The 14,782-nt window shown below is 32.1% G+C and overlaps 1 protein-coding gene across 4 annotated transcripts in view; it reads left to right on the forward strand.

The window, feature by feature from the left end:
- Nucleotides 1–14,782, forward strand: part of LOC113039306 (lysine-specific demethylase 4B-like) — a 48,072-nt gene that overhangs the window by 17,984 nt on the left and 15,306 nt on the right. For all 4 annotated transcript variants that reach the window (XM_026197141.1, XM_026197142.1, XM_026197143.1 and 1 more), the window contains exons 8-12: nt 5,138–5,275; nt 9,725–9,921; nt 11,341–11,570; nt 11,693–11,874; nt 11,957–12,080. In XM_026197141.1, the coding sequence (XP_026052926.1) occupies nt 5,138–5,275; nt 9,725–9,921; nt 11,341–11,570; nt 11,693–11,874; nt 11,957–12,080 (871 nt within the window). The remainder of the gene's footprint in view (nt 1–5,137; nt 5,276–9,724; nt 9,922–11,340; nt 11,571–11,692; nt 11,875–11,956; nt 12,081–14,782) is intronic.

Raw genomic sequence — 14,782 nt, forward strand, 5'->3', positions numbered from 1 at the left:
ATAGAGATCAGCGCATCCATAGCAACCCAACTGTGCAATTTATATTGACTGAGACGCAAAGAGCAAATCTATAAAAGCCATAAAAGATCAGCATAAGATCAGGTGGGCTATATAAGAGGATCAGATATCATTTACACGTGTGTCGGATTTGTGAGCTGATGAATTATCAATCTATTCATTTGTTATCAATAAGACATGTAGCTTTACGGTTTTTCATGTTCACGTTTAACAATTTTTTTTTCTATGTAAAGTATCAGACTTCTCTGAACAAAGATTTTTCCCAGTTTGTATCTGAATCTGCTACATTTGTTACTGCTGAAGCACTAATGCAAATTCATCAAAATTAATGCGACTATTTTCCGTTCAAGAACAACTTGTATGATCAACTGTTTTTTTTATTTTTATTTTTTTATTAAAGTTTCATTAATTTGCCAAATACAGAAGCAATTAAAACGAATGTATTGTAATTTGTTATGTGATCTTGCTGTTACATGATAATTTGCATAATACATTTTAATTATTTAAAAAATGTAATGATAAGGGATGGAACGATATGAAAATTTCTAAACATGATTATAGTGTCCAAAATTAATGAACAAAAGTACAATTATCGGTTATCGGGTAACAATTATCGGTTAATTTGCAGTTATTGATATCACAGTATCGTTAAAAAGTGATAAGATTAAATGAAGCTGATTAAATGTCCCAAAAAGTACTGACACACAAATCCCTTCTGCAAGCTTATATTTAAAATAAACAAACAACAAATAAAATGACTTTTTATTTGCATTATCACTGAAACAACATTACCAAAGATGTCTAGATTTTAAATGAAAACATGACTAACAAAAGTTTGTCTTATAACATGTTCGAAATTTTCAAATAAAGCTTTGAAAACATTTAATAAAAAGGTAAACCCACATTTCAGACTCATTATGCAATCATTAATAATAATAAATTATACATTTTGATTATAAAAAATGTATGTGATCATGCTGATAATTTGCATAATACATTTCAGTTATAAAAAAATTAATGATAAGGCATGTAACGTTATGAACATTTCTAAACATGATTAGAGTGTCCAAAATTAATGAACTAAAGTGTAGTTATCGGTTAATGATTAACGATTATCGGTTAAGTTACCATTATTTATATTATCACGGTATTGTTAAAACTTGCTGGAAATGTTCAAAAAGTACTGACACATAAATCCCTTCTGCAAGTGTTATATTTTAAATAAACAAACAACAAATAAAATGACTTTTTGTTTGCATTATCACCAAAACAATAACATAACCAAATGCTGTCCGGATTTTAAATGACTACATGACTAACTTTGAAATGTTCAAATAAAGCTTTGAAAACGTTTAATAAAAAGGTAAACCTCACATTCCAGACTTTAAATAAAGAAAAGGGTTAAGTCCAAATGAAAATTGATTAAATAATGATAACACATTTTATTTACTCCAAAAATATTTCTAGATAACTTATCTGAATTGTTTAAATGTCTAGAATCCACATAAGCTTGTCTTTCATCAAACGGTCAAAATTGACATTGCTACCAGTGCACGCTTTTTCGTGAACATAGTTTTTCTTAAAGAAAATGCATCTGAGATAGCTACTCTTAGTCACTTATCTATTTCACCCAGTTGTGGGAGTCTCTGAAGATACGTTTTTTTCATGCCAATTCTAATGTAGGCTTATGTAATGCTTATGTCGCAGGCCGCCTGCATGTAGAAATTGTAGTGTTATAGTGCTTAGCTTTGCATTCAAAGATGACAAGGGTGCTAAACTTCACACACAACTTTAAGTATATTTGCACAACAAACGCTCTTTATATGCCGACCACGGACCCCTGCTAGCGTCCGCGCCACGGATTACATTTCAATTTACTCCGCCGCCCATTTCCGTCCATGCAAATTAGTCATTTCCACAGATAATTCCCATTGTTATGAGCCGGAGACCCTCACGGTGAGATTAAACCAGGAATAAATCTCTGTAATGAGGCTAGATAAAGTTCAGCACAGCTATACATTATGCTCAACCCTTACAATCCTGATTTTGGCTTCCACTGCTCCTCCATGCGACGGATGTTATTGTCACTTTTGAGTCGATGTGACACTCGGTGGAGCCGGAGTGAGATGAAACAGAGAGGGAGAAGCTGAAGTGTTGATTTCAGCAGGTTTCCTGTCTGTCTGTCTCTCTCCGTGTGTCTGGGGACGTTATTAGAGCTTCAGCTCAAACTCCTGCTAGTGAACAGTCAGTGAGAGTGTGAGGAGAAACCCAGGAATCATGCATTAAATCTCATCCGCTCCGCCATTATGGTGACAGTTAAGACTGTACGAAACATACCACAACACTTAATACCAGTATATAGGAAGTTTCTCGGATGCTATACCTTGGTATTCTTTTAAGTACCTTAATGTAATGTCAACATGAAATCAAAATGTACTTCGATTCTTGTTGAACAACCTGTTACACTCTAAAATACACTCATTATGGAAGTAGGTTGTAAATTAATTTAATGTTGATTTTAAGTGATTTTTTTTTTTTTGCGTCAGATTTTTGAGACTTTTGAGTCTTGTTTTTGGTTCTCATCTTCTGTAAACTTGTATTAATATTTGGTGGGAAAATGTTTCAAAACTTATACACACATTAATATGCTATTAGGTTTAATAATTATTTAAAATGAATACTTTTTATTATTTATTTCTAAATGTATTACATTTTTAATTTATTAACAGTGCATTAATGCAAAATTCTAATTAGTCATTTTCATTTTTATTAAATATTTTGTAAATTTAATTATTTTTGAATATTTTTATTCAAATATATATGATATTTAAATAACAGATTTATTTATTTTAATACAAATGTACAAAATTGACAGTGAATTTCACTGAATGTTTTTTATTAAAATTATATTTTTTGCAATTAGATTTTTTTTGTAATGCAAATGTACACCATAATACCAGACTTTATTTTTTAAATTAAAATAAAATTTTATTTTGAGTTAATTTTATTACTTGACTTTTTCCCTTTGATTCAGTTCCAATAAAAATTAGTTTTGTCATATTATTTTTATTATACTTTTTCATGTTATTTTTGGTGCTTATTCACATGTTGACATTTTTTCTTTTGTTTGTTCATTGTAATTATTTTAAATATTTTTTACTTTATTTTTATATTGCATTTTAAATGTATTTATTATAAATATATATTTTTATTTTATTTTTAAATATTTATTTATGTTAGTTTGAGCTGTAATCGTCACTAACACAGTATCGCGTTCTCTACAAGTGTGGAATTAATCTAATTTCGTTAACAGTAGAAACGCCTGAGGACTTAATTGTACGAAAAACCAGACACGTAGCATAGAAATATAACTCCAAACAGCATTAATGAATTTTACTTTCTTTCTAATGGACGCCAGTGTGAAGCTGAAGAGCGACTCTGCTGATCACAAAGCAAGAAAACGGGGTGAAATGAAAATATTCATTAGCTAAGGCTGGCTAACTCTCGGCCATGCTCCACGCCTCCACCTTAATTGCGCTCGTAGCGTCTGGAAATGTCTTTCCAGCGTTTCGTTTGGCCTGCGGCTGAGGGGCCCGAGGTCTGAAGGAGACGATAAATGGAGAGGAGGCTAAGGATTTCTCACAGCAAATTTCTTTTCCCATCAGCCGCTAATGGCTGCAGATATTAGCGCTGGAAGCCGGCGTGTTTCTCAGTCCCGGCTGATTTTCCCGCGACAGCTTTTTCTCCCTCTGAAGTGTCGTTTGCAGCTTAATTCAGCAGTTATTGGCTCTTTCATCAAAGTACAGTTCACTGAGTCCTTTAAATGTTGCCATCGCCCAGATCACTGTGCAGCCGGATGAAATTAATAATATGTAGGGAAGCGGAGCAATAGCCGGGAAAAAATGTAACATCTAGCGCTTCCATCTTCAGAGACACATGCGTCCCGCGAGGATCAGCCGAGAGCTTCATGATTATTACACATGCAGAACTCACAAGAAAGTGCTGCGCATATTGACATTCAAACTCCAGTTATTTGCAAGGACACTTGTGCTTTTATTTATTTATATGTGTGTGTGTGTATGTGTGTGTGTGTATGTATATATTTCATTTCATTCTATCATTTCTATGTATTGTATTTTTATGCATTTGTTCCTTAATTTGTTTATAATTTTTCATTAATTCCTTCATTTTGTTCTTTCACATTCATAATTATGTCTTGCTTTTGTCTTTTATTTTTTATTTCTTGTTTTTTTTTTAATTATCCATGCATTCATTTTTGAATTACACAAGTATTTTTTTTTCATTTGTCATTTTTCTTAAATTTTATTGTGTTTTCTTTCAAATTCATAATTCTTTGGAATTTTTTTTACTTTAATTGAATAAATAATGTTTATTTAAATTTATTTTAAAGTGTTCATCTATTAGTTAAAAATTCAAACAATAAAATTAACAAAATAAATTTTATTTTACTTTACTATTATTTATCTAATTTTAATTTCAATCTTTTTTGTTTTTTAGGTATTTTACAATACCTCACTTTTTAATGAAATTAAATTTAAATTAATTGCATTAAGTTGACATTTTAGTTGTTTAATTATTAATTTATTATTTCAATAATAATAATAATAAAAGTAGTTTATCCCCTTTATAAGTCAATTTAATTTAAAAGTATTAATTTGTATGTAATTTGACTTTTATTTGTTAGTATTCATCCAATATATAGCTAATAAATGTAGCAAGTTGTTTGTTCCCTTTGTTTATTTTTTTTTAATCAATTTGTTCACATGATTTCTTAAATTTTTCATAGTTCATTCATTCGTATACCTTGTATACGTTTTTCAGAGATCACCATTGATGCTAGCATGGCGCTAAAAACTGAATAAATAAATAAATTCCTTGTTTTTTCACAGCTTTTTATCGTATACCATTATAGTAATAGGTTTTTTTGCTATAAAATGCTGTACTTTCTACAGTTCTCCGACGTTGGCGTAAGAATCGAATTCTCTTACTTACGTATTGTATTGTATTAATTTTGTGCGACATTATAATCAGCACAGATGGCGTAAAACATTGACATAGATTTTGTGATGATTTAGCTGCTGTTGTCTGTCTCTTGTAGATCACGCAGGAGGAGGGCGAGTTCATGATCACGTTCCCGTACGGATATCACGCCGGATTCAACCACGGCTTCAACTGCGCCGAGTCCACGAACTTCGCAACCCTGCGCTGGGTCGACTACGGCAAGATGGCCACGCTGGTGAGCGCGACTTTAACTCCACACACGACTCTTTCACTCGCTCTTTTCTGCTTTCGTTAGTTATTTCACGTACTTTCATTCATTCTTGCTGCTTCGCTCCTGATTTATTCGTCCTTTCATTTGATGCTTTTGTTTGTTTTTGTCACATCCCTTCACCCTTTTTTTCTTTCTCTTGGGTTTTGTACAATTTTGTTTGTTTTTCATTTGATGTTTCCTTTTTGTTTGTTATTCGTTTTGTTTGTCCTGTTTGTTTGGTCTTTATTTTTTTTTACCTTTCTTTTGAATATCTTTTTGTTTGTCCTTTTCACTTGATCTTTCTTTTGGATTGTTCATTTTCTTTCTTTTTGTCCGTGTTCATTCATTGTTTGTCCTTTTCATTTCGTTTTTCTTTTCTTTTTGTCGTTCATTTGTAGTTTCATTTAGATTGTCCTTTCTTTTCATTTTCTTTTTGTCTGTCCTTTTTCTTTTTCATTTCTTTTCATTTGTCCTTTTGTTCTTTTTTTCTTCTTTGTGTTTATTTCCTTTCATTTGTTCTTTCTTTTCTGTTTGTCCTTCTCACTGTTTTTTGATTGTCCTTTTTGTTGTTTGTTTTTCTTTTGTCCTTTTCATGTTCTTTCTTTTTATTGTTTTTTTATTGTTCTTTTTCTCTTTTTGTTTGTCCTTTTTATTAGTTTTTTGTTTTTGTTTGTCCTTTTTGTTTTTCTTTACATGTTCGTTTTTTGTTCTTTCTATTTATTGCTTCTTTTTGTTTGTCCTTTTTGTTTTTTGTTTTTTCTTTTCATTTGTTCTTTCGTTTATTAATTTTGCTTGTCATTTTAGTTTGTTCTTTACTTTTGTTTGTCTTTTCTTTTCATTAGTTTTTTTGTTTGTCCTTTTCACTTGATCTTTCTTTTTGATTGTTCATTTTCTTTCTTTTTCGTTTGTCCGTGTTCATTCTTTCTGTTTGTCCTTTTCATTTATTTTTTCTTTTCTTTTTTTATTTCTTTCATTTTGATTGTCCTTTCTTTCATTTCTTTTTGTCTGTCCTTTTTCTTTTTCATTCTTTTTTTCTTTTTGTTTGTCTTGTTTTCATGTACTTTTTTGTTCTTTCTATTTATTGCTTCTTTTTTGTTATTTGTTTTTCTTTTCATTTGTTCTTTCGTTTATTAATTTTACTTGTCATTTTTGTTTGTTCTTTACTTTTGTTCGTCTTCTTTTCAATCGTTTTTTTTTCTTTTTGTTTGTTCTTTCTATTTATTGCTTCTTTTTCTCTCCTTGTGTTTGTCCTTGTTTGTTTTTTGTGTGTGTCCTTTTCATTACGTTTTCAGTTTGTCTTTTTTCTTAGTTTTTTCATTTTGATTGTTCTTTTTATTTCCTTTTGTTTTGTTTTTTTTGTTCTTTTCCTGTTCTTCCTTTCTTGCTTGCCTTCTCGTTTGTCTCTCTCTCTCTCTCTCTAATGTTACACATGTGCGAGTGGTTTTTCCTGCCTGTGTTGCACTCTGGCATTTAGAGACTCGTCACACGTGATGATCTGGATGTATTGTAATGATTAGCGATGTGCTGAATGTGGGATCACAGACACGCGGCTAATTAAAGCGCATGAGCGGATCTAGTGTTTGTATCTCTCTCGCATCGCTCTCATTATTTCCCTTCCTCCTCTACAAGCGTCTGATGGAGGGCCTCATTAGTCAGAGATCTTGAAACCTGCACATTCATGACAAAATACTGACTTCTGGCCTCTTAGAGAATCTGTTATGTGCAGAAACAGTGTTGCTGATGCTGTGCATATTTGTTATATATACATTTTTATGCATGAAAAAAATAATTGATATTCACAGTATTACTTGATTTTGTTTATCATTGTGAATGAATCGTCCATCATGTGTGAGATCTCAGAGAAACAGGTAATGATGGACCTTCAGTGGCTCGTGTAATGGCCAGACCTGGTCTAGAGCTAGAGACACGATGAGTTTACAGCGTTATTAACATGTTCATCTCAGAAATGAGACGCAGCTTCATTGCTCTGGTGTCTTCAGAGGCCTGTGATTGTTTCTCTCTTTCCATTTCCTGGTTGAGAAGTGAGAAATGCAGCAGTAAAAAAGATTCATCTCAGAGAGTTCAGTGTCAAAATAATCGTTTTTTTAATTTTTTTCAACTTTATTTTATGGTGTAAAGCTTTTGAACTCACTTATTATTCACTTTTATACATATCTTTAATTCTTTTTTTTTTTTTTTTGCTTGTTCGTTTCATTTTAAATTTATATATTCACTACAGTTTACACATTAAATTGATCAAAAGCTAAAGTTAAGACATTTACAATCTTACAACAGATATCTATTTCCAATAAATTCTGTTCTTTTGAGCTTTCTGTTTAGCAAAGAATCCTGAAAAAGTAAGGTTTGCATCACTAAAATAATTTACATTTTAAAATATATTCAAATAGAAACTGGTATTTTAAATATTAATGATATATGATATGATATATATATATATATATATATATATATATATATATATATATATATATTTTATATTAATGCAGCTTTGGTGACCAGAAGAGACTTCTTAAAAAAAAAAATAATAATAATAATCCATAGTTTATCTAAAAGATTTTTTTTACAATTTTTACCAGTAATTTGTAGTTTTAGGGACGATTTTGCCATTTTGCATTTTTTTTCTCCTTTTTCTCCAATTATGGAAGTATTCCACTACAGAATTAACGTTAAACGTTTTTTTATTTTTATATTTTACATTTTATTAATTTATACTATTAACTTTATATTTATACATTTTATTTTAACCTATTACTTTAAATTATTATACATTATTTTGTATTACTCTTTAAATTACTCTTTTTCTGGTTTAATTTTTCATTGTTGTGGTCTAAAATAATCATAATACATACTTTTTATCTGTTTAAACATATTCTTAAACACGCACACACACACACACACACACACACACACACACACACACACACACACACACACACACACAGATGTATCTCCCTATTGTCACGATCTTTGCTGAAGAAATGTAGAAGTGTTTTGGAAACAGCAGAGTCTCAGTTCCTTCCTGAAAAATGTTCACAGTGTGATTGTACTCTTAGTTTTGGTTGGTTCCTCTCCTCAGCGCTGCTTGTTTTCCAGGTGGACTCGGATCCTTCCAGTCGGGTTGGAATTGCATTTCAGAGCATAATATGGCAAGCCCCGGAGATACGCTGCGAGACATTGACATTTCGGAGTGAAGAATAGCGCTTGTTGCCATTATTATGCCCACACACACACACACACACACACACACACACAGGGTTTGCTGTGTTTGTCTTCACTTCAGCTGCAGAATGTTTCTGGTAATTGAACAGCAGCTCTGGCGCGGCGCAGGAAATAACGGCTCGATGTAATACAGCCAACTGCAGCTCGCAGGAAAATGACTTTTATTTCCATCCGTCTCTCTCTCTCTCTCTCTCTCTCTCGCTGTTGATTGAGAGATGTTGATTTGTGCGTTTTTCACTTTGGTCCACGCCGCGCAAACTCTGCGATTAAAAGCTTGTTTTGTTTTTTTCTCCTTCCAGTCGTCGGCGCTGATCGTTTAATAATCTTGCGTGAAGACTTGTTTCATCTAATCATCACATCTCCTTTCTATCTCCTTCATTTTCTGTTCAATCGTTGTTTCAGACACGACTCCAATGATGCAGTTTATTTGATTCTCATCTGTCATATAGTTTTTATCTTATTGAACCCCAATACTTTGTAGTTTTTAAGGTCCTTTTTTGTTAATTTGCATATATATTAGAAAAACTTAATATTTTGTTCTCATTCAAATGCATTTAAATCATCTACATTTAATTTTTTTATTTAAATATTTGTATTAATGTTCAGTATAATTATTTTTATTTTAATTTAGATAACCTTGTATTATTCTTTTAATGTAAATATTAATTTAGTTAAATTAAAATTAAAGTTTTTGTTAGATATATTTATTTTGAATGTGCATAGTATTCATTTTTAACTTTATTTTATAACAATGAATGTGTTTTAATATTTAATTATGCTATTTATTCATCATTATTATTACATCAATATTTTTAATTTATAAAATTTATACATATTTAAGACATTTTAAATTAATTAGCATTTTATTCATATTACTCTAGATCTCAAAATAAATAAAAAAAATGCATGCATGCAAAAGTGTACTTTAAAACTGAATTTAAAAATAATATAATGCAATATAAATGTACATTAATAAAATTTTTTACCAATTATATTATTATTGAAAAAACAAAAATTGTGCTGATTAGCCCCGCCCACCATGCAATTTCATTAGTCTCCAATATCACTCCTCATATTTGTGTAATAAACCTTCATTCTGATTAGCCGTCATTGTGTCACATCATGTATATCATGCAATCAAAACTTCGAGACATAACTGTTCTAATGTCGTTGGTTGTCGTTTGTCTTCTGCAGTGCTCGTGCCGTAAGGACATGGTGAAGATCTCCATGGACGTCTTCGTTCGCTGTCTGCAGCCTGACCGATACGAGCTGTGGAAACAGGGGAAAGACAACATGGTCCTGGACCACCTGAAGCCCACGAGCCTCACCAGCCCCGAGCTGGAGCACTGGAGGAAAACCAGAGTCACGTACAGAGAGAAGCTCCTGCGCAGGTGCCGGCCAATTTTCTGTGTTTATTTGGTTTTGGCAAAAATCTGCTGGATGGCCTTTTTCGTTGCTTTTAGAAACTAAATCACTAATACTATTACTAAAAATAAATGGAATAATGCTAAATGGAAACTTGTTTAGTTCAAAAACATGTCACCATGAAAAGTTTCGGAAGCAGTGACTATAGTATGTGCTTTTAATGCAAAACACAAAACATCGTTAAATTGCTCGCTCATAGTATCTTATGGAAAGATAAAAGTTTAGATAGTGTGACGTAGGAATGACACGTTAAGATGACATTTATGGTCAGTTATAGTAACAGCTATTGTAATACAGAAAAATATAATTTAAACAGTTTTTGTCACTGGTCGAAAACGTGTGCACATGCATTGTTTTGTTTTAACAATGTCTCTGTGACATAGAAGTGAAATTACTTTTATTGTTAGAATTTTAATAAATATACTGTAATTTTATCAAGTCAGAAAACTTGAGGTTTTTCCTGCTGGGGAAAAAAAAAAATCATTGTTTCATTTTAATGGTTTTAATTGCTTCATTTCAAATCAATTTGAATCGTAATCAGTACAAACAAGCGGGAAATGTTTGGGTTGAAATTAAAGGTCATTATCCATAGGATTTTATTTTTAAGTGCTTAGGTAAATTTTTTATCGACCTTTACTGTTCCAATTGTAATATATAAAAACTATCAAGCGAAAGGTTTTTGAAATAAATGTTGATCATGCATTGCATTGTTTTTTAAGTGCTTAGGTAAGGTTTTTATTGACCTTTACTGTTAGAATTATAATAAACGATCAAGTGAAATCTTTTTGCGTTGAAATAAGTGTTGATATTTTTGCAGAGCTCAGGTGAAGTTTTTATTTACCTTAGACCTTTACTGTTAGTATTGTAACAATAAAACTACAAAGCAGTAAACGTTTGGATTGAAATACAAGTTTATCTTTGCTTAGTTTTTTATTTTTTTGATTTTTGGGGGAGGGGGTGTTGGGAGGGTTAAATAGAGCTTAGGCAACATTTGTATTATTCAATTGGGAAAAATATTTGGTTTTAAATAAAAGTTCGTTATCAATTTGCGATGTTTTTTGTAGACTTCTGCAAGGTATTTAGTGACATTTAACCTTTAATTTTCTAATCGTAATACGTAAATCTGTGAAGTGGGAAAAGGTTTTATTTGAAATAAAAATTTGTGTTTGCGTTGTTGTTGGAACGCTTATGCAAAGTTTTTATTGACCTGTTACCTGAATTGTAAAATTAGCTTGAATTGTAATAGATAAAAATATCAAACAGGAAATTGCCATTGACCTTTACAGTTCAAATCATAATAAATAAGAACTATGAAGTGGGAAATGTGCAAGTTGAATTTTGCTAACCGTTTTCGTTGTTTTTTTTTGTTGTTTTTTTTTTTGTAGAGCTCAGGCGAGGGTGAAACAGTTTCGGCGTCTGAAGCTGGAGGAGGTGAAGGTCCTGGACGAGGAGGGAGTGAAGCTGGATATGAATGAGTATCTACACAAGGTGGAGGAGCGCGAGGAGCAGCGACGGCAGAAAAGGGATGAGCGCATGGCGCGGGAGGCGCTCCTCACATTGGAGGCGCTGGAGAGGGAGGAGCAGGAGCAGGCGGAAGCAGCGCTTCGGGAAGAAGGTGACAGGAATGAACGTTTAACATATAGAAACCACCCTAGTAACCACAGAGTAAGACACCTTTTTATTACTGAATGTGTGATGGTAAAAATTGTTCTTCCCATTCCTCCTTATTCTGTGAAGACGGAAAAATGGATTCCCAGGATCCTCCGCCGGAAAACAGAGAGGAGGAGGAGGAGGAGAAGAAGAAGAAGAAGAAGAAAAAGAAGAAGCCAAAGCATCCCGGCGAGCTCTCCTTCCAGGAGGTGTTTGAGCAGTTCGCTTCCAGTGATGTTGACAGTAATGGAGCCACTCCCGACCTACAGGTCAGTGCTTTCTCTGATCCCAAGGGTTTTTAGGGGATTTTAAACAATGAGGAAATTTATCGTTAAATGTTTTTGTTCCCAGCTGAGTCCCTTCCCGAAGCTGAAGAAGAAAGTTGAAGTGAAGAAGAGTCGTAGACATCCAATCAGCAAGCCGCCCATGCGCTCTCCTCACTCCATAGTCAAACAGGAAGCCTCCAGCGACGAAGGTGAGTACATCATTAACAATAAACATTAAGTGCAATGCACTTTAAAGCCCCCCCGAAGTGCCTTAAAACAAGCAATGTTTCTCTAATAATAATAATAATAATAATAGTGCATTTTATTTCATGGCGCCTTTCAGAACACCCAAGGTCACCTTACAAGCAATATACAGGTCACTGCATAAGACAAGACACACAACAAACAAACTGCATATACATATAAAGTGCATTTAAGTCTCAATAAAACATGTTTAAAAGATATGTCTTAAGACGCATTTTAAAAGTCAACAAGCACTCGCTATCGTGAACATCGAGGGGAAGAGAGTTCCATAGGCAGGGGGGCAGCATAACTAAAAGATCTGGCACTCATGGTAGTAAGGCAAATCCGAGGTACCACAAGAGAAATTGAAGATGAATATCTAAGTGCACGTGAAGGCGTGTAAACATGGAGAAGTTGAGTAAGGTATTTTGTTGCAAGATTATGAAGTGAGAGGTAGGACAGATTGCAGGATAGACAATGTATAGAGAGAAACAGTTAGATTTAGACACAACAGATCTAGTGCCAACAAGCAGAGCCTCAGTTTTGTTGCCACTTACCTTCATGAAGTTCGCTGAAAGCCAATCCTTAATTTCAGCTAAACAGCTTGACAAAGATGGTGGTGGAAAAGAACAGGTGAGTTTGGCAGACAGGTAAAGTTGGGTGTCATTCGCATAACAGTGAAAATTAGTACCATATTTCTTTAAAATATAACCAAGAGGGACATATATATAATGAAAAGCCTGTGGACCCAAAACAGAACCCTGGGGAACACCAGTGGTGACTGTAGATATTCTTGAACTAAAACCTTTTAATTGAATGTGCTGACTGCGTCCAGATAGATATTGACAGAGCAGTTCTAGTAATATCAAAATGTGTGTCATTCTATGTGGTGACATCATTTCAATTGAAACAGGAAGAAAGGACGCGACATATCGTCTCTTTTTTAAAATAATCAAAAGTGTTTTAATTATATCCGTTCAGGCCAGCCATAACAGCTGAGATTGGAAAAGTCACATTTGTCAGCCACAGTCTAATAGATTACTCCTAAATTAAATATGAAACTCTATTTTTTTATAAATGCTCATGTCTCTGGACTCTGTGTGCTGCAGTGGTTTGTGTGAAACAATGTGAAAGCAGACCTCGTTTGCACCAACAGAAAGCATATTTACACTGTCTGAATCGTTCCCTATCACCTACATTGTGCACTACGAACAATTTACTGTACAGGAAATACTACACTGTGAACAAGTGACTGACCTTAGCTGGAAATTCAGCGTCTGTATTTATAGTGCAGGATTCTAGAGAGCATTTGAATGGTCAGAAGATTTGATGAGAAGATGAAGTATTTTGTGACGCCAAAAAAAATTCTAAATTACAATTTCTGTCACTGTTTTTGAGCACTCTAGCTTATAGATAACATAAAAATGTTTTATTTTGACTATCTTTATCTTTAACTGTGAAATTTAAATAAGTTAGAAATTGAATCCTCATTCATGAAATGTAAGCAGATTTATAATAATGTTTTTCCAACAAATTACTATCACTTCAAATTTCTTTTTAACATTTTATGTAAGAATGAATTAAAATATTTTCTCGAAATTGTTTTGCTCATGTTTCGAATGAATTTCATAATGACATCCTTAAAATTATATCCATAAAGCCATTCTTGCATGCAAAAATTATATTCTTGCAAAATATTTTGATTTAAAAGTTATTCGTAATTATATTTTTCAAAATGTTAGTAGAGCTACATGTTTTTAAATGTAGGTCGTAGCAATGTCCGTAAAATTGAATGTTTGTAAAGTGTTCTTGCATAGTTCATTGAATTTAATGTAGAAATTTGCATTAGAATAGTATTACGAAAAATGATGATGAGTTAATTTTGCTAATTTTTCAAGTTAAGTTCGTAATTAATTTTTTTTAAATCAACTGTTGTATGTAAATGTTTATAAACCCATTCATGCACAGAAAATAGTTTTTCTAATCTCTCAATTACATTTGAAATAACATTCGAAAAGTCTAAGGATGTTCTTACAACTTTATATAAAATGTGCATAAATTTAATGCAGCAATTTAAAAATATTTTTAATAAAAGTTTTTCCTGAAAAAGTTTTTTTATTTGTTCATAAAGCTATTGTTAAATTGCTTGTTTTTGCATATGCTTCCAAAATTACATTTGAAATAATGTATAAAAAATTGTTTAAATTTTAATTAGACAATTTTTAAATTGTTCATAAAGCTGCTCTTAAATTAAATGTTTTTTCCATATATTCAAATAATGTCCATTAAAAGTATTGAATGACATTCAATTGAATGATGCAAAATTGTCTCGCTAGTTTCATAAATAACCATACTATTTTTAGTCATGAAATCATAAAGTTGTTAAATCGAATGACTTTGCAGAATTCTATGTAAATTTAAATCAGTGACATTTCATTGTTTCATGAATGTACTTCATAATAATGTTCTTAAAAGATAAAAAAAGTATTATAAAAAAAAGTAAAGAAGACTATTGGTTAATAATTTATGGAAGAAAGGTTTTAGAAATGATTGGTAAATTTGTTTTACTAGCTTCTTGAATGAGGCCTAATTTACAACAATGCAGGTTATTAAATTACAATATTCAGCATTTGTTATCAAATGGAGTTCAGGAGAACAAAAGAAACTT

The sequence above is a fragment of the Carassius auratus genome, chromosome 22, assembly GCF_003368295.1.
Source record: "Carassius auratus strain Wakin chromosome 22, ASM336829v1, whole genome shotgun sequence".
NCBI classification, from domain to species: Eukaryota; Metazoa; Chordata; class Actinopteri; order Cypriniformes; family Cyprinidae; genus Carassius; species Carassius auratus.